General features: G+C 41.9%; 1 protein-coding gene across 3 annotated transcripts in view; it reads right to left on the reverse strand.

Moving 5' to 3' along the window:
- Positions 1 to 21,827, reverse strand: part of PNPT1 (polyribonucleotide nucleotidyltransferase 1) — a 53,784-nt gene that overhangs the window by 3,183 nt on the left and 28,774 nt on the right. For 2 of the 3 annotated variants that reach the window (XM_090049829.1, XM_090049817.1), the window contains exons 16-27: positions 21,455 to 21,521; positions 21,261 to 21,350; positions 20,029 to 20,082; positions 19,817 to 19,926; positions 18,583 to 18,654; positions 18,433 to 18,496; positions 12,113 to 12,196; positions 9,944 to 10,027; positions 7,697 to 7,803; positions 7,563 to 7,618; positions 5,785 to 5,863; positions 1,686 to 1,733 (exon numbers count right to left, since the gene is read on the reverse strand). In XM_090049829.1, the coding sequence (XP_089905955.1) occupies positions 1,686 to 1,733; positions 5,785 to 5,863; positions 7,563 to 7,618; positions 7,697 to 7,803; positions 9,944 to 10,027; positions 12,113 to 12,196; positions 18,433 to 18,496; positions 18,583 to 18,654; positions 19,817 to 19,926; positions 20,029 to 20,082; positions 21,261 to 21,350; positions 21,455 to 21,521 (915 nt within the window). The remainder of the gene's footprint in view (positions 1 to 1,685; positions 1,734 to 5,784; positions 5,864 to 7,562; positions 7,619 to 7,696; positions 7,804 to 9,943; positions 10,028 to 12,112; positions 12,197 to 18,432; positions 18,497 to 18,582; positions 18,655 to 19,816; positions 19,927 to 20,028; positions 20,083 to 21,260; positions 21,351 to 21,454; positions 21,522 to 21,827) is intronic. The other variant, XM_090049822.1, reaches the window with a different exon arrangement.

Below are 21,827 nucleotides of genomic sequence, written 5' to 3' on the forward strand. Positions count from 1 at the left end.
AAAAAACACAGGATCCATCTTGGAAACACATACCGATTCTTTTATTTTTTGCCAATTCAGTTCCAAATTCTACTGACTGAGCAGAGCTCAACTGTTCAAGTATGTGTAATGGGGACCTACAAGAGGGCTAGGTTAGTGCAGCCCACCTGAATATGATATATAGTAGTGCGCATTACACTCAGTCCCCCTCAGTGCTGAGCTTTTTCAAGTTATGGTGAGCCACTACATCAGCTGAGTTGTGCCTTTCTTTCCCATTTCCAATGATTCCTGTTTCTTCACCAGTATTATATATCTGTCAAACATCACCAGACAGGGTCCCAAACAGTTCACCCAGAATCCCTGTCTTCCTCTCTCTCTGCCAGGTGCAGATTATTAGTGTGGTTCCATCCTCCATGAGGTGAAGCCAGACCAGGCTCCCTTGTACCTTGTCTGCATGTAACTTTTTAGAGGATCCCAGGACTCACAACAAGAACATCCAGTTTCAGTCATAAGTGGGGCTAATTAACACATGAATCCTTTGTGTGGGGCATGTACTGGAAGTATAGGTTTCCCACATTTTATGCTGTACATGTGTTCCTGGAAAATAGCACACAACTTGAATTCACATAAAGGGAACCCACTTTACAACGTAACAAATAGGGATATGTTCCAAGACCTCAACTATACTGACCCCCAGGCCCATTTCTACCACTTTTACAAGACAATTTTGATTAAGACAGTACACACAAGCACAGGGCACTATCACAATGGGAATGGCAACTACAGAAACACGTCACAGACAATGAGCGAGGAGCACAGATCCGCACAGGAGACTATATTTTGGTGTGCATCACTCCCACAATGCACTGCACGAAGCAGCTGACTGCAGGCTTCCACCACACCAATTGCAAAAGACTGAATTTACCTCGCATATAACGAATTTTTGGTATAAAAAGGCTCATAGAATAAGAGCAAATGCACATATACATAGCCTGCATAAAGTGGGGGAAACCTGTACACACACACACACACTGAACTGTGCTGGGCTATGGGGTCACCATGACTTGAAATGGTGTTGATTCTGCTGGGTCCCAGCCCAAGAAACTATATGCTAAATCATGAGCCTTTTGGTTTTGGATTAATATTATGCACAGTCTGTATTCTATACAAAGAGGTACAAAAGTTTTGCTTAAAAGTATGTTTGTGACGTACCTGTCCTACAATTTGTATCAGTTAAGTCATCCTTTAGTGTTTTAAAATTTGCTCCTCATGTTTATGGGCTCAGGGGGAGCGCTGTCTGACAAAAGGGGGAGGGGCAGGGGAAGGGTCTACAGGGGGAAGCTGGAAGGGCAAGGGGGCAACCTAATCCCCCCAGGTTTATTTTCCCTGCTGTAGCAGTGGAAAGGGGGCAAATTCAAGGCAAACCTCCAAGAATTAGATTCTATACCTTGAAAGTTATAACAAATATATACATTTTCAATATATGGAATCTATTTATGGGGAGAGAGTATTCTCATAAATCAGGGCCATCTTATATTTGAGGAAATATGGTATATTGTCTTTCTCCAAACAAAAACAAGGATGACATGCAAATTACATCATACAAGAAAAATGATATACATGTTATACTTTCAGCTACTGAGAACGATATACACCAGTAGTTTGTGAACACTTCCAAGGTAATAAGTATGTAAATAAATAAATACCTTAATTTCCTGGCCAACCTGTAATCCTAGAGCACTGGGATGGTTAATCTAGGATACAATATTTAAAAAATTAAAATTTTCTCTCAAACTCAGAAAAGAATACAAATTAGTAACAGCTCATGCTTAAAAAAAAAAATCCTACCCAATATGAAATTAGTAGGCCACATACTTTCCAATTAGGATGAAGTATTTACAATGTTCAAAATAAACTGGATTCAGCAGTGTGTCTTACAACAAGCTAATGGGTAAACAGCAGAAGTTAATTACCACAAAACCAGAAGCTATGGAGGCAATATTTTTTCAGCCAGTCCCAGTGGGGCTCTATATCAGAATAACATGTGAGAATTTTGCCCTGAATATGGAAATACCCTGCTAGTCTATTAGGGATATTCAACATGACACAAAACTATCTTCTTTCTCAAAACATTGCCTCCCTTCTGGCTGGTTTTTGATGACGGAATACAGCAATGTTCAATAAATAAGCAACCACACAGCTCAGAGCAGGATCAAAATGTAAGCAAAAAATATTTTTTCATGACAACAAATACAGGAGGTATGTTTCTCTGCCAGGTGGGACTGATACTGACCTACTATCCACTGACCCCAGGAACAAGCTTATTAATTGAGAAGAAAACTACTTCTGTCATACACAGTACCTGTAATTTACCTGACTTAAACGTTACAGGGCTATGTTTTCCTATATTTAATTGTAATATATTCACCTTTATATAATGTAAAATTCTTTAATTTATGACATTGTTTTTGTTAAAACTCCTTTGCCAATCTAGCTTCACTTCTTTAATACTGATACACATCTTTTCCCAAATGACTGACCCACATCTCATTTGTTCTTCTTTTCCCATTACTTTGCTTTTCATTTCCCTTATATCACATCCTCTAGCTACTCATTCCTAGTCTTTTTTCTTCTACACCCAGTCTCTAATCACTTCTAACTTCTCAGTAATCACTTCTTCACTTGCCCATTCTTTCCAGTCACATCTGGGCTTGGAAAGGCCACCAGAGCCACTGAAGGGAGTGCTAAAACCTGCAGGCCAAAGGCCTGTACGAATGATGGGGAAGGTGATTTAGTGGCTACGGAAAATATGTGGAGAGACTGTCTTCTTGCCTATTGCATGCCTGTCCTCAAAGGTGAGTGTATTGGGATGCTTTTGCATGCTTTCCAAAGACTGTAGCTAGTGCCTTATTTTTTTCTGATTAGCTGCTAGCTAACTTCTCAAACCATTCCCTTTTCTTCACATACAAGTGCTTTACTTTTTAGCTTGCTAGAAGAAAGAGCACTATAACTGCTCCTCAACCAGATTTCTAGCTGCTTCACTAAGGGTGATTTGACTGTATTACTTCCATATTCAAGCCCTTCTCAAATCCTCTTTCCAATGCTTGCTTCTGTCCCTCATCTGAGCTGTCAGCCAACAGCAGAGTGAAACTGATCTGATCCCTGATCCTATTATACTTGCATACAATGCTTGCAGCAGCTGCTGCAAAAAGTGACAAGCTTTGTTTAACTTTTACTATGATGTACCTAGCAAGATCTTCAAGCTAGCTATGGAAGTACTGGAATTGGCTGCCTGGTAATGTAAACATGATAGTAAATTCATTTCCACCAACTTCATATCTGGAAAGAGCTCTCAGATTCCAGAAGAAACAAAACTTTTTTCAATTGAACAAACAGTTACATTCCAAATAAGTTGGTAATTTTCTGGATAAGTACTCTTTTTTCATCAAGGGTGAAAAATCTTTTTCGAAGAGACTTGGATCACACACCATATGAATACTCCCTCCCCACCCTAAATCAGTCTTCCAAAAGTGCGGTAATGTGTCTTGGGTGGGAAGGCCAATTTCTGCAATGGAACTGAAGCATAGCGATGCTGAAATAGCCAATGGAGCCGTCCTCCTCTCTCAGGTGAAGGGAGAGGTCATATGGATTAGTTTTAACCCTTTCACAGCTTCTGATGAATTTGCAGTAGCTCTTGGCTGTGGCAGTGAGAGAATTTAAATTGTAGCTTTTGGATGGGCAACGAGAGTCAGGATTCAGCCATAACTCTGGAATTTTCTCTGTCCAGAAACAAGGTACACGGGCTTTTTGGGAGTATGTGGGAAAATACGTTACTAGTATACCAACACAATATTGCAATAATTTTACTCAGTCAACAAATCTCTTTCAAAGAAGTTTTTCCACATGGCAAGTACTACAAATGTTAATCTACAGAAGCTTCTTTACAGATGAACCCATTCTCCTCTTTGTTAATTTTATTTTAAAAACCCAAATGACACCTATACATGAGCAGGGAGGTTGTTCCAATGCACAGTAATTACCATTTTCCAGAAGCCTCCCATGTCTCGTGTATAAGCACCACAGTACTTAAAAATGATGGTAGCGCTTTATCTAAAGCTTGTTTGGCAAGCTTTAGATAATGCACCCCTGCTGCCATTTTTAAGCATGGGGACACTAATACATGAGACACTCTAGGTCTCCCCTCCCCACCCCACACTCTAAGAGCATGTGTATAGAGGCCGCTAATGTCTCATAGTAAAATTATGTGCCAGTGGAACCAAGTAGGAGTTCAAGTTTAAATCTGTGATAATAATCTGAGATATGAATGTTCAGTGTTTTTGGCCAAGTTGCAGAATTTTTGTTTTTTAATTAACCACAGCAATAGTCTAAAAATTGTAGCCAGAGAATGGTATGAATAATTCTATCACCAGTGGAAATATATTGCTCCGGCCCTTCAGAATGCAAGTGCAAAAACATTGCACAATCTTGCACTGAAGGATGAAGAAAGAGCGGGACAGGGTCATTTGGCCACACTAACTGAATAGGGAGATGCCATGTGTAGGGGTCTACCAAAACTGAGGAGGCAGCCGGCCAACTTTTCGGCCAAATCCTGGGGCTAGCTGCCATTTTTGTGGGCTGAGTGAGACAGGGCCCCTCCCATGCCTCTGGTTGGCTGAGGGGTCCTGGCTGTTCCGCTCCTCCCTGCAGATTGCCATGTGGCCTGGAACTGCAGCTTGATTACCCCCAATTAAGCCCGAGGAAACCCTTAATCCATGTGCTTTTAAGTGTGGATTAATGTCTTCTCTATGTTTAATCAGGGTAATTAACCTGTGGTTTTGGGCCATCCTCAAGCAGCGGGCTCTACCATTTTGGCAGGCTTGCTGCAAAAAAACCCCAACCAAACCACTTACCGGCAAGCAGAGAAAAGGGCGGAAGCCCTGCAAGTATTGAAGCATGGGAGAAGAGAAGGGTGGAGGGTGAGGACGGGGCTGCTTGCAGCAGGAGGTGCAGAGGCTGCAGGCAGCTATACAGTGGGTCCTAGGTTGGTTGTGGCAGGCAGCCGGGAGGCTGCATCAAAGTCCACAGAGCCCCAACCTGGTTGCATGTGCACAATGAGCTGAGCCAGGGCTCTGTGGATCCCAGGGCAGCCTCTCAGCAGCCCTGAACAACCATGGCACAACTGCCTGCAGCCTCTGTGCCTCCTGCCACAAGCAGTCCCCACCCCACGCTCCAAGACTGCAGGGCTTTCTGCACTTTCCTCTACCTGCCGGTACATTACTGGAGGGGGAGGGGTGGTTTGCAGTGAATTTGCAAAAATCATGGAGTCCACTGTTCTTCATGTTTTCTGTGAAAATTGCGCAACTGTGAATTTGGTAGCCATATGTGGTAAAAAAAGTAACAAGAGGTGGCTGGGCCTGTTCCATTTCTACATTTGTGTTGGGGGCAGAAGGGCATACAGAACCATGAAGACCACTCTTGACCAAAAGGATCTGATCTTGTGTGCATAAGCACCAAAACTGGGATCCAGATTAACAAAATCTGTATCCTCTTGCAAACTTAGTTTCTTCACCCTGTGGTTTTTATGGTAGCTCTGGACACTAAATAAAAGAAGACAGAGGGAAAGGAAAAGTATTACCAATCACTGATAGCTATAAAAGTGAAAACACAGTATCTCAGTTTGAAACTATGGACATACCTGACTATACAGGCTATATCCCAGTGACAATTCAAAATGTTGTTGCTTAGAAACAAAACAAAACACCCTTTGTCTCCATATTTTTCAAGTAGCTTGACAATATTTATTACCTTTCTTTGATCAAGTTGTGTATTATGTAGTAGTACTGGAGTCATGTTTGGATACAGTTTTACCATCACTCCAATATCCCTGCATAATAAAAAGTGGTTATTTCAGAATAATTGACCTAGAATGGTTTAAAAAAGCATGCACACATTATCTGGAAATGCAAGCATTATTCTCAGTAAAAAATTAAGAGTATGCATCATTCCAAGATTATTTTTTAAATTAGTATGCATCGTTGTGCAGAAGTAACAGAAAGCCAATTTGACCATATCTGAGACACCAACCTCAATTAAATACATAAAACAGATACAACAAAGCATAAAGAAAAAAGGATTAATATTTTCAAGAAAAACAATATCAACAATGGGGCAAATGCCAATCCCTATAATAAATTTCTACAAAAGTCTCAGGCCCCTGGCAGACATTATGTTTGTTATGCATTATATGGAAGTATGTATTTATTTGATTTCTATATTGCCCTCCTTGAAAAGGCTCGGACAGTTTAAAATAAACAATCATAAAAACAGACGAAATAACAAAACATTAAGAAAATAACCAATTTCCAAAGGATTTCTGTGCTTAACTTCTTTGTTGGAAGAAACTATTTGCAATCATTTTAACATGTGGCCAAACTGGCATGTTACAACTTGTCAAGTTGATACTTACATATAACATGCAATACACTATCATCTGCCATGGGCCTTGGAGGCAATATTCCTGTCCTGCTGTGCCGTTCTAGCATTTTGCTATTTTCTTGGAAAGGAAGAAGTGTTTAGTTTTGTAAGTGCCCTCCCTTATAACAGAGTCTGCTCCTCTCTCTACTGTATCCCACCAATCTGCATATGTCAACTGGTAATAAGTTACTCTCTTCAAGCAGGAATACTTGGCAGGCCTGATCACTAGTAAACAGGAGTTCTCTTCTAGCAGTATCAAGGAGTTTTATGGAAATTTAGACATCAAGGCTGCCTGCAGACATTAAAAAAAACAACAACAACAAACAAGACAAAGACAAACCAAACTGGCGCCTTACCTTAAACTTAGCGTGCTCCCACATCGAGCACAGCATGTCTAGAAGAGGCAGCGCATTAGCTGAACCTGGCTCACCAATGTCTGTATAGATCGGGTACTTTAGTGGGGCTTTTCTGGCGCTTCTTTCTAGCAGCTGATTGACTCAGCTCTAGATAAAAGTGCCAAAAAGCCCCGCTGAAGCACATAATTTATACAGATGCTGTGCAGCTCTTTGCTGTGGCAGTGAGCGAATTTAAATTGTAGCTTTTGGATGAGCAATGATAGTCAGGATTCAGCCATGACTCTGGAATTTTCTTTATGTAACGCACTGCTGCTTTCAGTAAAGTGTGTGGGTTTTTTTGTTTTGTTTTCTTTAATGTCTGCAACCAGCCCAAATGTTCTAAAGCTGACTTCCAATGGCTGGGGGCTGCAACACAACGGCACAAGCTGTAGGACCCTCTTCTACCGCACCACACACCTCATCCTCATCTCCACTGCTGCAGTCTCTCTGGGCTGCTGGTTTCCCCAAGCTTGCAGGCTGCATCATGCTGTACTGTACTGTCACCTGGTGCAGGGACAGGAAACGGAAGCTAGAGAAGGGAGGGGGAGCCTGGAGACCCTGGCTGCTGCTGCAACCAGCGTGATGGAGGGATCAGCAACTGGATGGGAACCCAGGAGCCTCTTCTGAGCCACATACACCCAACACCAGTTGGACTGTTCTGTCTTAAAGAATGAAATGAATCTGAAAACCAACTTCAGGAGATAACTTTCTTACCTAATTTCAACTATTGTGGCTGCATAGACAGCTCCAAATTCCAAATGAACCTCCTGCTGTAGAAAAAAAAATGTTGTGAGACACAGGCTCTTAAGATATGTGGCCAAAACTAAATAAGGAAAGTCTGTCCTTACATCATCTTGGCAGATAGCACTGATAAACTCTCGTGCTTCATCCATAGCATTAGGTGTTGGAGCAAACACGGAATAGGTCTCTTCATCCAACTGACTTAAAGTTATACCTTTGAAATAGAATGCACTTGGAATTAAACACTGATGACAAACATCAAGTTAATAAGTACTCTACAGCTAACCGAGCAAGGAAGAAGTTCATTCCAGTGCAAAACTATATTTAAGTTGACTTACAGGTGTGTTACTTATATTCATTATACCAAATACTTCTTTTTGGATTCTGTCCTGGACATCATATGGAAGCGTGCATGGAAAAAGTGTTGCAGCCTATGCTTGCCAAACAAGCACCCTGCCGTGGAGCCTTAGTGGGGCTTTTCAAGCATTTTTCATTTGCCCAAACTTGAGATAATTCTAATTTCAAAAGATTATTTATTTTACAAAAATTTAAGTCTTTATAGCAGTAACTTCAAAGATACATTCAGGAAAATTGAAGGTTTGTGACAAGTTTATTTTAGCCCCATGAAGATTAAGTCTTTTGAAGCAACAATTCTTGAGTTTGTACGCTTCCCCAAGCAACTGGTCCAAATGATGGCTTCTTCTGTAACAGTGTTCAGACTAATAGTGTCTAAACATCAGCAACCAAAAAAGAAGCTGGCTCTCTCAGAACAGAAGACAAGGTAGCTAAGAACGTTAAACTGTCTCAAGGCTAAAGAAGCTGAAACAGTGTATTTACTTGATATGCCATAAACATTAAATCAGGCTAGAGTCAAAACAAGTAATTTTTAACTGCTGTTTGCTAACAAATAGTGAATGAGTACAGGAGCTTCCCAGTATTTAGCAATAAAAAAGTGTATTTACTTGTGAAGATTATAGGAAATTATATTTAAAAAATATTTGATCTTATAGCAAAGCACTGGATTTGTTGTTAATGTTAAACACTTTTTTTCTTTAAAGGTGGACTATTTTAAGCTCCATAAGACGCACATGATATTTTGAATCATCTTAAAAATTACTAGGTCTCAGGGGTGCACTACGTGGTTCAAATTTGGGGTCATTTGAGCAAGGAGTTCCATGAAATACAGTCCCTGCTAAAAACATTTTACAATTTAAACTATGGCTCCAAAAGTTCTCCAAATTATTTTAGTCGCTGGGCATTTAACTCAGCTGGAACACTACAGGCCCCTTTGGAAAAGTAACACTGAAAAAATAATTAATGGTAAAGGTTTGGAATTCCAGGCCCGAGTGAGCTAGAACAACCACATGAGGAGCACTCATGCAGCAAGCCTAAGGCAGCACTGAAACAAGATGCTTTCCAGGTTTTGATAGGATGCTATCAAAATAACTAAGGGGCTCAAGGACACCTGCTGTGGCCAATGAGCCTGAGCTGTATCCATGCACCAAATTCAAACTTTGGGCACAAACTATTTTTACAACATAAATATAAAATCTGACTCCTTTAGAAGTCACTTTAGCAAACCACACTCTCTACCACTACTCTGAAGTTACAGATAACATAAGAAAATTCTGGGTATAAGAGCATGTGAGCACTGTAGGAAAAGGTTCAAAGCCATTTTCTCAAATCTAAGTAATATCTAGCAACCAGGAACTACATGTGTCTATGCTCAAACACATCTAAACCACCCCGAACTAGCTAAACATTACTTCCAACCATAAGGATTTCCTCTGAGACATCACCTTCCCTTATCCCTCAGTACTGTCAACCTTGGGGCCATTGTTATTAATGTAAAGGCACACACAACGATCCTCATTGAAAGAAAACAGACTTAGGCCGCTCTGCAGGCACAGACTTGGAAACTCTGTGCTGAAATGAGGCACACCTAATCCTCCAAAGTACACGTGTACCTGTCATCCCAGGAGCTAGTCTAACAAACTACTCCAGCTTCTCCCTCTGCTATTCTGTGCATGTACATCTATCACAGTTGAGGCAATTGCCAAGAAGTGCTGGAAATTAGATCTAAAGCACTACACAAAAAACAGCACGTTCTCAAAAGTTCCTTAAGTCTACTTGTTACTGTACCTCTGCCCTAACAAACCTTTATCCAGGAGCAATTGCCAACTCCAAGATAAAGGTTTTAGAAGGAGTGAAGGCACCAGTAAGACTTTTATGCAGTTAGCAGTCCTGCATGCTATAGTGATAAATGAAGTAACACACCATAAAGTAAAATGTTTCTAAGTGAAAGGAAACTAATTACATATTTATGCAACTGCTACAGAAAATGAGCATCTTACCAGTTTCAGCCTGCAGCTTTTTTAAATTATAACCACCTGGGCCAACAAATCTTGGTCTTTTTGACACCGGGACGTGAACAGTTTCTGAAAAAGAGCATTTTAGGCAAGCTGAAATACAAAGCATATATTTTTGTGTAGTATTTTTAAGATCAGGTCACACTAACTTCTCTTGTAATTTTTGTGGGATGCTGTGTAAGTATTTCCTAAACATGTTGATATAAAATCATTTCTCAAGAATGGAAATTTAAACAACAAAGATGAACAGCATCTTGGTCAGTACAGTTCTCTTTATTTATTTATGGGATGGAATGTATATGCTGTCTTTCCCAAAATGGCTTGGAGTGGCTTGCAATAAAAGAAAAAAATAATTATAAAAACAGAATGAAATGTTAAAATAAGAATAAACAACATACCAGACACACACACACACGTACACAATTTGCACTAAGCTCACAGGAATATAGGAAAATAGGGCTGCAAGGGACCTCATAAGATCATAAGGGTGCCTATACATGAGCAGCAAGGCTGCTCCAACTGGAATTACAGCATGTTGGGGCAGACTTGATTAATCAAGACTTCTGGAGCATGTTAATTACTAATTACTGTGCTCCAGCAGCCTCCATAGTCTTGAGTATCAGCGGCCCTGTGCTTAAAAATGGCAGCAGGGGCACTTTGCCCAAAGTTTTTTTGATGAACTTTATCTAAAGTGCCTCCCCCTGCCATTTTTAAGTGCAGGGATACTGCTACACGAGATGGTCTGGGTGCTTTAATTAGAGCAGTGTCCCCCCTTCCCCTCTGATCATGTGCATGAACACCCATAGTCCAGCCCCCTGCTCAAGGCAGGAACATCTCCAATTAAACCACCCTGGTCACATGTCTGTTTAACCTGCTCCAAAGATGGAGATTTCAAAATGTGTCTAGGCTGCTGGTTACAATGCTTGATCACCCTCATAGCCAGAAGATTTGTCTTAATCTCCAACCTAAATTACAGCTGCTGCAAGTTTGAGGTCATTGCTCCTAGTCTTGTTCCCTACAGCCACAGAGAAAAACCCATCTCCATCCTCTTCAAATACCTGAAGGGTGATTATAGAGACTCTTACCAAATCCCCCCATAGCCTTCTCTTCTCCAGACTAAACAACCCTAGTTCTTTCAGCCTTTCCTCCTGAGTCTTGCTGCCCAACATGGCATTGTCCACAAATTTCCTTAGCATATGCTCAATTTCAATGTCCAAATCATTAATGAAAACATGAAACAATACTGGACCCGGGACCAACACCAGGGGAACCCCATTTGATACCTCCTCCCAATTAGACAGTGAATCATGGATGATTACATGTTGAGTACCATGATTTAAACAGTTATATACCAACCTTACAGGACCTTCAAACTAGTCTGTATTTCCTTAGCTTTTAATAATGCTGAGAAAGACTACGTCAAAAACCTTGGTAAAGTCAGGTATATTGCATCCAATCCTCTGCCCCCCATCCCTCAGCCTGCCACCTTATTGTAGAAGGAAAACAGGTTGGACAGACATAATTTGCTTTTGGCGAATCCATCCGGACTGTTGTTGGTCACCTTGTTCTCCTCTACATGCTTTACAATTAGTTCCCTGAGGACCTTTTCCATGATCTTTCTATGTATCAAGGTCACGTTGACTGGTCTGTAACTTCCCAGATCCTCTTCCTCCTTTTTCTTAAAGATGAGCACTATATATTTGTCCTTTTACAGCCATCTGGGACCTCACCTGACCTCCACAAGTACTCAAAAGAGTATCTTCATTGGAGCTAATGGTTCCAAAATTACCTTCAACACCCTAAGGTACATCCCATCTGTCCCTGACAACTTGAAAGCAGCTAACTTCTCCAGAAAAATCTGTTCTTCTGTTACTCTAGCCTGTTTGTCTCCTTCCCTATATTCACTGCCAAATGCTCTAACTTATACTGATTTGGTGGGAGCTTTAAAAAGAATGAGTTGAATGAGACAGCATATTCCTACCCTAAGGGCATACCTATAATACTTAACATTTAAAAGTTTCAGAACCTCTGGAAGACACACCCAGCAAAAACACGTACATACCTGAAAATCATTAGAAGAAATGACTAAACAGAGCAGATTTCAAAATATCATTTTAAAAGATAGCATATATGTCTGGTTACATGCAATATTACCTACAACTGGTCCATTTTGTTTTCTTGTTGGCCTGGGTTTTGCAATTGTTTCGTTCATAATTTTCAAGATTTCTCTCTTTGCAACTGTGGGGGAAAAAATAGTCCTAGATTTAAACTGGATATAAACTTGTTTACTGTAGGGCTGTCAATGAATCACTGTAAATGTGCATGGTTAATATGTTAACTGGTCCTTCCGGTAATTTTTTTAACGTGTTAATTGAGCATGTGGTTTTGGAGTGCATGGCCAGGCTACCCTCTGCTGTCATCACTGATGCTTCCCGGTTGGCCAGTGGGGCAGCAGTGACAGTGCAGAGGGCTGCAGGGCAGCCTGGGTACAGGCTCTGGGCTGCTGCATCTGGTGAGGAGGGCACAGGTACAGGCACACACAATGCTGCCCAGTGGCTTGTAAAGCAGCACCCACCAGGTAAGTCTATGGAGGGGCAGGGGGACAGATTGAGGCCCCCATAGTGAAGGAGTAATTGGGGCAGGGGCTGGGGTGAATGGGACCCCAGGGTCAGGGCAGTTCATGGGATAGAACCATGGGAGGTCCATCTAGGGGCATGGGGGTTGCGGCTCCCTGCCACTGTGCACACTTTGGGGGAGGCATGGGGGCATGTGCCCCACAGATTTATGCATGGGAAAGAGGTAGGCTGCCCGCTACAGGCTGGGTCACTGCACCCTGCTGCCTTAGCCCAGGGAGCTGCTCAACACCATATTGTACCTTCCACTGCTGGGTGGGTAAGGGACATGCAGCATGGCCAGCCCATGGCACCTAGGGCAAAGGCAGCAGGGCACAGAGCCCCAGCCAGCAACCCACCTCTGCCCCATGCACACATCTGGGGGGACATATGCCCCCCATGTCTCCCCTTGGGGTGTGCACAGCAACGGGGAGCCACACCTCCCCAGTGCCCCTGGAAAAGCATCCTGTGGCTCCATCCCCTACCCAGCCCAGGAACCCCATTCACCCCAGCCTCTGCCTCACTCCACCCCCTGCCCCTTCCTCTGCATAGACTCACCTACTGGGAGCTGCTCTATACGCCGCTGGGTCACATCCCTGTAGGGTTACCATATTTCCAGTTTCACAAAGGGAGAGAGAAAGAGAGAGAGAGAAAAAATGTGTGAGTGTGAGTGTGTCAGGGGGTTATATAATTGCAGGGGGCAGGGCAGTGATATGCCCATGCCCTGCCCCTCACTCCAAAGCCTTAGCCCCACCCACCTCACTGCACCTCACTCCTGACCCACAGTACCCCGCATCCTGCCAGGGCATGCAAGGACCCCCCTCCCTGAGCTCCAAACCCTACATACAGACCCAAAGCCCCCACACCTTCACAAGTTTGTATGACAAGTTTTTTTTCCTATATCTATAACAGATTACTGCGTTTCTATAAAACTTCCTCATAAAAAGGCATCTTAATCTTCCAGTGCAACTCAGATTTAACCAACCTAAACACTATTTTATATGTAAATATAAATAAATATAAACATACTATCATTTCTAGCCATCTGACTCCCACCCCCCTAAGTGAACACAGTGCTATTTACAGCTTGGAACAGCCTTCCACATAAGTCCACAGTGAATTTCAAACTTTTGGATCAGTAGAACAAGATACTTTATCCATTTTGCTATTATGCTTTAGGGCTGAATAAGAGATAATAACGGGGAAGAAGGAGGAGAGAGGGCAGAGGGATAGATGGAATTGTAGAATCCCATTTTAGCTTTGCTGATGCATCATTTCATTTTAGTCCAACCCACTGCTCAAGTCCAAAACAAAAGTAGTGATGTTGACTTTATGATGGGCAAGGGGATTGAAGGATATGTTATGTCATGGGGGCACAACCTTTTCAGTAGGCACGCCACAACGTATAGCCCACACTCTTTCCGAAGTCACTTGGATTCCCTTCCTCCGCCTAATTTGTTGCTCTGCTTTCTGTTCCTTGCCCTGTGCTCCCTCCTTTATTTGCTGCTTTGTTCCTTGTCCTATCTGTTGCTATGTTACCTAGTCCCTCTCCAATCTGCCACATGCCATACAGTGAAACTGCCTGTGCCATAAGCGGCTGCATACTGTGGGTTGGCCTCTTTTGGGCTATGTGATGGGCAGAGCCAGCAGTAGTCACCCTTTCCTTTTCCTTTCCCAGGATTCCACTGGATGCAAGCATGAAGCATGGCGTTACTCAGATGATAGCTAAATACCTGTTCTTGGATCTCATCCCAACTGGCTGAATATTGCTATCTACTACACCTCTGGAGTAGCCAAAGCTACTCTAATCAGAGAAACTATAATAAAAATGCTTAGCTCTCAGTACAATTTCAACTGAATGAGGACATGGGGGGGAAAAGCACAGTCCTATTTCATTCAGAAATAATTTTTTGTTTTGGGTGCTGCAATGTTAATTCAGTAGCTGAAATAATTTACAGAGCTTATTTCCTGATAGGAGGCCCTGGTGCTCATGGGGGACTTCAATCAGCCTGACATCTACTGGGAGAGCAATACAACAGTGCACAGGCAATCTGGGAAATTTTTTTGAGAGTGCTGGGGACAACTTCCTGGTGCAAGTGTTGGAGAGACCAACTAGGGGGCACTTTCTTCTTAATCTGCTGCTCACAAACAAGTTAAGAATTGGTGGGGAATGTAGCAGTGGATGGCAACTTGAGCAGCAACGAACACAAAATAATTGAGTTCAAGATCCTGAGGAAAGGAAGGAAGAACAGCGGCAGAGTACAGACCCTGGACTTCAGAAAAGCAGACTTCGACTCACTCAGGAAACTCATGGACAGGATCCCCGGGGAAGCCAGTCTGATGGGGAGAGGAGTTCAGGAGAGCTGGCTGTACTTTAAAGAAATCTTACTGAGGGTGCAGGAACAAACCATCCCAATGCGCAGGAAAACTAGCAAGTATGGCAGAAGATCAGCTTGGCTTAGCAAGAAACAATTTAGTACGCTAAATTACAAAAAGGAAGCTTGGACAAACAACTAGGGAGGAGTATAAGAGCATTCCTGGGGCAGGCAGGATGAAATCAGAAAGGCCAAAGCCCAACCGGAGTTGCTGCTAGCAAGAGGCAGCAGCAAGAAGGGTTTCTACAAGTATGTCAGCTACAACAGGAGGATCAGAGAAAGTGTGGGTCCTCTTACTGAATGGGGGAGGCAACCTATTGACAGGATGCAGAAAAAGAGCTGAAATACTCCATGCCTTTTTCACCTCAGTCTCCACAGACAAGGTCAGCTCCCAGACTACTGCACCTGCAGCAAAGTTTAGTGAGGAGCTAAACAGCCAGTAGTGGCAAAAGAACAGGCTAGGGACTATTTAGAAAAGCTGGATGTGTACAAGTCCATGGGGCTGGATGGGATGCACCCAAGGGTGCTGAGGGAGTTGGCCAATGTGATTGCAAAGCCACTTGGCGTCACCTTTAAAACTTGTGGCAGTTGGGAGGGGTCCCGGATGATTGGAAAAGGGCAAATATACTGCCAGTATTAAAGAAAGGGAAGGAGGTGAATTTGGGGAGCTACAAACTGATCAGCTTAACCACAGTTACTGGAAAATCATGGAGTAGGTCCTCAAGGAATCCATTTCTAAGTGCTTGGCGGAAAAGGTGTTTGGAACAGTTAGCATGGATTTACCAAGGCCAAGTCATGCCTGACCAACCTGACTGCCTTTTATGATGAGATGACTGACTCTGTGGATGCAGGGAAAGCAGTGGATGTGATACAGACCTTGCCTTTAGCAAGGCTTTTGATAGTCTCCCACCGCATTCTTGCAAGCGAGCTGAGGAAGTATCGGTTGGGTGAATGGACTGTAAAGTGGATAAAAAACTGGCTGGATCACTGGCCTTAAGGGGTAGTAATCGATGGCTTAATTAATTAACTGGCAGCCGGTATCAAGTGGAATGGCACAGGGATCAGTCCTCAGGCTGGTTTTGTTCAATATTTTCATCAGTGACCTGGAAGATGGGATGGAGTGCACCATGACACCAAGCTGGAGTGAGTAGCAGATGTGCTGGAAGGTAGGGCTAGGACTCAGAGAGACCTTGACAAATCGGAGGATTGGACCAAAGAAGTTCCATGAGGTTCAATAAAAGAAGTGCCCCAAGGACTGCTAGAGGCTGGAGACTGACTGGCTGACCAGTAGATCTGCAGAAAAGGACCTGAGGGTTACAGTGGACAGGTAAGTCGAATATGAGGCAACACTGTTTGTTGCAAAGAAAGCTAACAGCATACTGGGCTGCATTAGTAGAAGGGCTGCCAGCAGATTGAGGAAAGTGATTATTCCCCTCAATTCAGCACTGATGAGGCCACATCTGGAGTACCATGTTCAGTTTTGCATGCCCCGCTACAGAAACGACGTGGACAAACTGGAAAGAGATCAGTGGTGGGCAATGAAAATGGTTACGGGGCTGGGGCACATGACTTCTCAGGAGAGGCTGAAGGAACTGGGTTTATTTAGTCTGGAAAAAGAGAAGACTAAGGGAGTGGAAGGGGGATTTAATAGCAGCCTTCAACTACCTGAAGGGTAGTTTCAAAACAGATGGAATTCAGCTGTTCTCACTGGTGGCAGATAACAGAACAAGGAGCAATTGTCTCAAGTTGCAGTAAGGGAAATTTAGGTTAGATATTAGGGAAAAACTCCCTCTCATTAGGAGGGTAGTAAAACACGGGAACAGGTTACCCCAAGAGGCTGTACAGTCCCCATCCTTAGAGGTTTTTAAGACCTAGTTAGACAAAGACTTGGCTGGGATGATCTAGTTGGGGGTGGTCCTGCTTTGAGCAGGGGGTTGGACTAGATGACCTCCCCTAAGGTCCCTTCCAACCCTAATTTTCTATGATTCTATTTGTAACTGGCAAGCAAGAGAAAGTTTTTAAACCCTTACAAAACAATTCTTTCAGAAAGCTTCTTTAAAAAAACCCCAATTGTTCCAGAGGACTTTTCCATACAAATACTAATAAACATTAACCTTGACTTTGGTTACCTCATTTTGTTCAAATTTGAGAACTAACCACAAAATAAAAATCTTATTTGATCCCAATGTAAGCCTGAGAAGATTTTTTTCTCCACTGAAAGCATTATTTTTCCATACAATAGACAACTGATAAACCTTTTCTTCTCCAAAAAGAAGCCATCATACCCCTGGCTGTTCAAAGCAATTTTGTTATTAACAATCAACAACTCCTTTTGACTGTAACTTTAGAAAAATCACTATAGAATTCCTGTATGTAACTTAAAAAGTTTCCTTGAAAATTGTCTTCTTCCCAAATAAGGCATTCCTATTACTAATGCAGAAAGGTTCCTTTTTGTATTCTGCAGCATTTATTGCTCCATTTTTAATATATTTTCCCTTCACTTATACAGAACCCATGCATATTTTGTAATTGTTTTCTTTAATGTTTACACAATAATCAATTAAGTTTTAATATTTCTTTAGGCTGATTTCCATTTTTCCAGAATAGTGTCAGTTTTCATTCTGTTCCTATTTTCTCCTTAAAAATTAGTATTTTCTTCTTGATGCTTTAGCAAATACTTTGGTATTATGTGGAGACCAGGGCTTTCTGGGTGGGTTTTTTCTACAATTAGTATCTCTATCCTTGTTGATATATCCTATAGCTTCTTAATCATTATATCAAATCAAGTGTAAGTCACAAATAAGCCAAAATTGGAATACCGTATCTGCCAGTTACTAGAATCTCACTTAAAAGAATCAACCATATATTAGAATCAAATTCTAAAACCAAATGCCAAAAGCACTGTACTATTTGCTTTTTCTACAACTTGCAAGCATGTTTTTATAGAATCAAAATCTTAAACATAATCTATGCATGTAAGATGTAAGCATAACCTTTAAAAGGTTTTGCCTTCTTTGCCATATATTGCTTTTTGGGGTAAGCATGGAAACATAACTGAGACACCCAAATAAAATTGTCATAAGTCGTAACATCAAAGTTGCTCCACAGAAGATTTTTCTCCATTTGTGCTCTGGCACTCACTGTCCTAGATAGATTTAGTAACTCTTGTTTAAAATTACATTTTTCATTTCTTTTTGTTGTTTGTTTACCATTGCTCCTATGCTCATAGACAGATTGTTTTTCTAGTCCAAAGTCATTTTTCAGTTTTGAGAGAAGAGGAAAAATTATGTTCATATTACAAATAATTTTAGATTAGGAAAAGAACTGTACTTTTTTGACCTCGCAATCTTAAATGCACCTTGCAAATGTTTCATCAAACATTTCTCCAGTCTTACAATTACTTTAAATCTAGGAAGATTAGTTTTAGATAGGAAAAAATGAAGAATTACCCTTTGAACACAAACACTGACTACAAATATGGATTTACCTGTGGCCTGCTGGATGGCTTCCATTACAATTTTTAGTGGTATCCCAGGTAGTTTTACATCAGCCTAATGTGAAAAAAGTTAAAGTGAGAACAATGCAAGAGGCAAGTGATGTTTTGTACATTTTAAAAGGATTTAATAAATTATGATACCTGCAGAGCAGTTATTCCTTTATTAGTACCAGCCATTTTGAAATCCATATCGCCATAGTAATCTTCAATTCCCTATAAAAGTATACAGAAACAAATGGTTCAAAACCCCCCCACCAAATCAAAGCCACCTTTAATATTCCAGTAAAAGGCATCATTCTAATACAATAAAGGGCTAAGTCTGTCTATTTGTGTGTCTGTTCATAACACTTTTGGTCAACTGTGCATGTGCTGCCAAGAAGGCAGGCAGCAATTGGCTGTGTGGGCCTGGGCAGAAAGAAGGCAGAAGTGGGTGTACATGCACCCAACAGTTGGCAGGGAGGGGGAGGCAGCGGGGACAAAGGGGAATGGAGAGGGGGGTGGGGAAGCAGGGGGAAGCTCTGCTGCTCATGGGGGGAGGCTGAGGTGGGTGGGGGGAAGGAGCCCCCACACTAGTGGCTGGAGGAGGCAGCAGCACAGGGAGTATTTACATGGCTGGCCCTGAAGGGTGAGTTGGGGGAAGGGGGAGGCGCATGCAGGGTGGCACCAGCCATGTAAACACCCCTTTGTTATTTTAAATCTGTCAGTAATGATGGGCAACTGGCTAGTTAAACATGAGATACCAATATGCCATGCAGCTTTGTTTCCCAACATCAAAGTCACTTCTCAGGACACCACTGGCTTTCTTCAGCACAGTTTAATCACACCATGGGGTATTATGATCCCAGCACTCGTTCCTGCCCAGGGCAGGGGGTTGGACTTGATGATCTGTTCAGGTCCCTTTCGACCCTAGAAACTATGAAGTCAAGGTTCTTCCACCTTACATTCTAAATCCCTTTCTACAGTATAGTTTTCAAACAGCCATGGTTGAATTTTATACCACTTCAGCAAAAAGTAGCACTCCCATACAAAACTGATCCTGAATATCTAACTATCTAGGCAGAAGAAAAATCAAGCAAATCATTTTAAGATCATTACTCATCAGTCAGATGATGGCAAAGACAAGAAGTTCAAGTTGTACATAAAGGTTAGAACAAATGAGAAATGGAGACATTAACTGATCTTAAAGGAAAGGAGAGACATAACTGAAAGCTGAGTCATTAGATGTGGATAAGGAGATCAAAAAAGAACAAAGGTGGCACGCATTGTTGTTGCATGCAAGTATTTCATGTTGTCAAAATTATTCTGGATAAAACAACACCACCAAAGCTTTTAGAAACTTTATGTGACACAAGGTAAATCTGCTACAAGCACTCACCAGGATGTCTGTCAGCAAACGATAATCCTCAATTTCTCTATTATTCGAAAGATTAGTTTTGGAAATGAGACCTATTGCAACACCTGCCACAGCACTGGATATTGGAACTCCTAACAGTGGTAAACGAAAACATGTAAACAATCTTGTCACCTTCACATCTAATAGCTCTTTAATATACAAACACATCTGCCTTCTCCATAAATGTAACATACCTGCATCCATTAAGGCCAAACTTCCACCACATACAGAAGCCATTGAAGAGGATCCTAGTCAGAGAAGAGATTATAAAATAGTCATTGAATATAAGTAAAGCAAAACTACCCTACTGAAATTCTTCAGTAACAGTTCAAGAATTAGCACCCCCTGGGCAGATAGGAGATGGGGTTTCCCAGTTATGCAAGAGTTTACATTTACCAACACATAGGCCACGTCCAGACGAGGAGGGTTGTATGCTTGCAGCAGCACAAATAGCAGTGACACAAATCTGTGCTGCTGTGTGCTGCAGCTCATGGCCCTATACATGTACTTTGTTGTGAGACACATTGTCCTGCTGTGGGCAAACTTCCCACGCCCAGCTTCTCCCAGCTCCCACTGTTCTGTTCCAACCATAGCAATTTTGCACCCACACTGCAAATAAACTGCGCAACACTGCTAAATGTGAAACACATGAGGTTTGTGGCACCACAAACCGCATGTGCCGGTATATGTAGACATGGCCATAGGGTTTAAAATGATAAATTCTGACAAAAGACACCTGCAGGCAAGTCTGTTTATGCTGCAAACTGCAGAATGTCAATTGCAGTAATAATCTAGCCACAGCGAGCACAGACCTCAGTATAGACTAATTCACGTTGTTTTTCAACTGTACAAAATAGCATACACAGTAAAAGCGCTGTTATCCGGCATCCCCTGGGAATGGGGAATGCCAGTTAATCAAATGTGCACTGTCTGGTACATTCCCCGGCGTCAGTGTGCTGGGGGACAGGGGGGGAGGCCCTGTGCAGGCTGCTTTTTCCTCGCGCAGGTTGCTTTGCCCTGGGTCATGGGCTGAAAAAGTGGCAAATAAAAACCTCAGCTAGTGACGATGAAACAGGAAGTCCCCCGGAAGTGGTGCTTCTAGGTTCACTTTTGCTGCGTTGTTCAGATGTCAGTTAATGAATTTTCCAGCTAATAAAGTGCCGGCTAACACAGCTTTTACTGTAATACCATTTTATTACCCATAAGTGCACATCAAAGAGCATACTACTATCAATTAAAGCAGTGCTTTAGGAGCCAGGACTGAGGTTCAAAAACATCCAAGTGTTCCTAATTTGAGAACTTAATTTAAGAACTAGATAGCATAAACAAGCCATTTAGCTAAAATGCCAAGCAGTTTCTCAAACTCAACATAGTTTAGGAAAGATACCAATCTTTGCCATTAAGTTAAAAAGTGAAATATTAATACCATTTGATTCCAAGACTTCTGAAGTAACTCTTATTGTGAATGGGAAATCTTGGGGAATAACTGGCTTCAAAGCTCTCTCTGCAAGAGCACCTGTATACATAAAAGGTACAAAATACTTCATTAAAAAAAAAACACAGAAAAAAATGAAGTTTTTTTTTTTTTAATAATGTCAGACTTCTCTAAGTTTCACTCACCATGTCCAAGTTCTCTTCTGTTCATACCAGTAACTCTGCCAATGTCATTAGTTGCATAAGGAGGAAACTAGAAAGTGAAATTTTCATAAAGAAAGTTAGGAAACATGTGGTGCCCCCCATACCTTTGACTGCTTGTTAGCCCGAAAACAATCACCAAGAGTCTCTAAGAACGTTCACAACTATACCTTGAGAAAAAAAACTTTGAATTGGTTATTTGATAAAAAATATCTCCTAAATCATCAACAAATCCTGGATCCACCTAAAGAGATTTCATTTTATAATTTGTCATTCTTGGGGAGACAGTATGGATGGATGGACAGACCACCCACCTAATGTATGCTCTGTGATTTCAGTGAACAGTGGCGACGGATTT

Source organism: Crocodylus siamensis, chromosome 1, assembly GCF_052110815.1.
Source record: "Crocodylus siamensis isolate JL-2025a chromosome 1, ASM5211081v1, whole genome shotgun sequence".
In the NCBI taxonomy this organism is placed as follows: domain Eukaryota; kingdom Metazoa; phylum Chordata; order Crocodylia; family Crocodylidae; genus Crocodylus; species Crocodylus siamensis.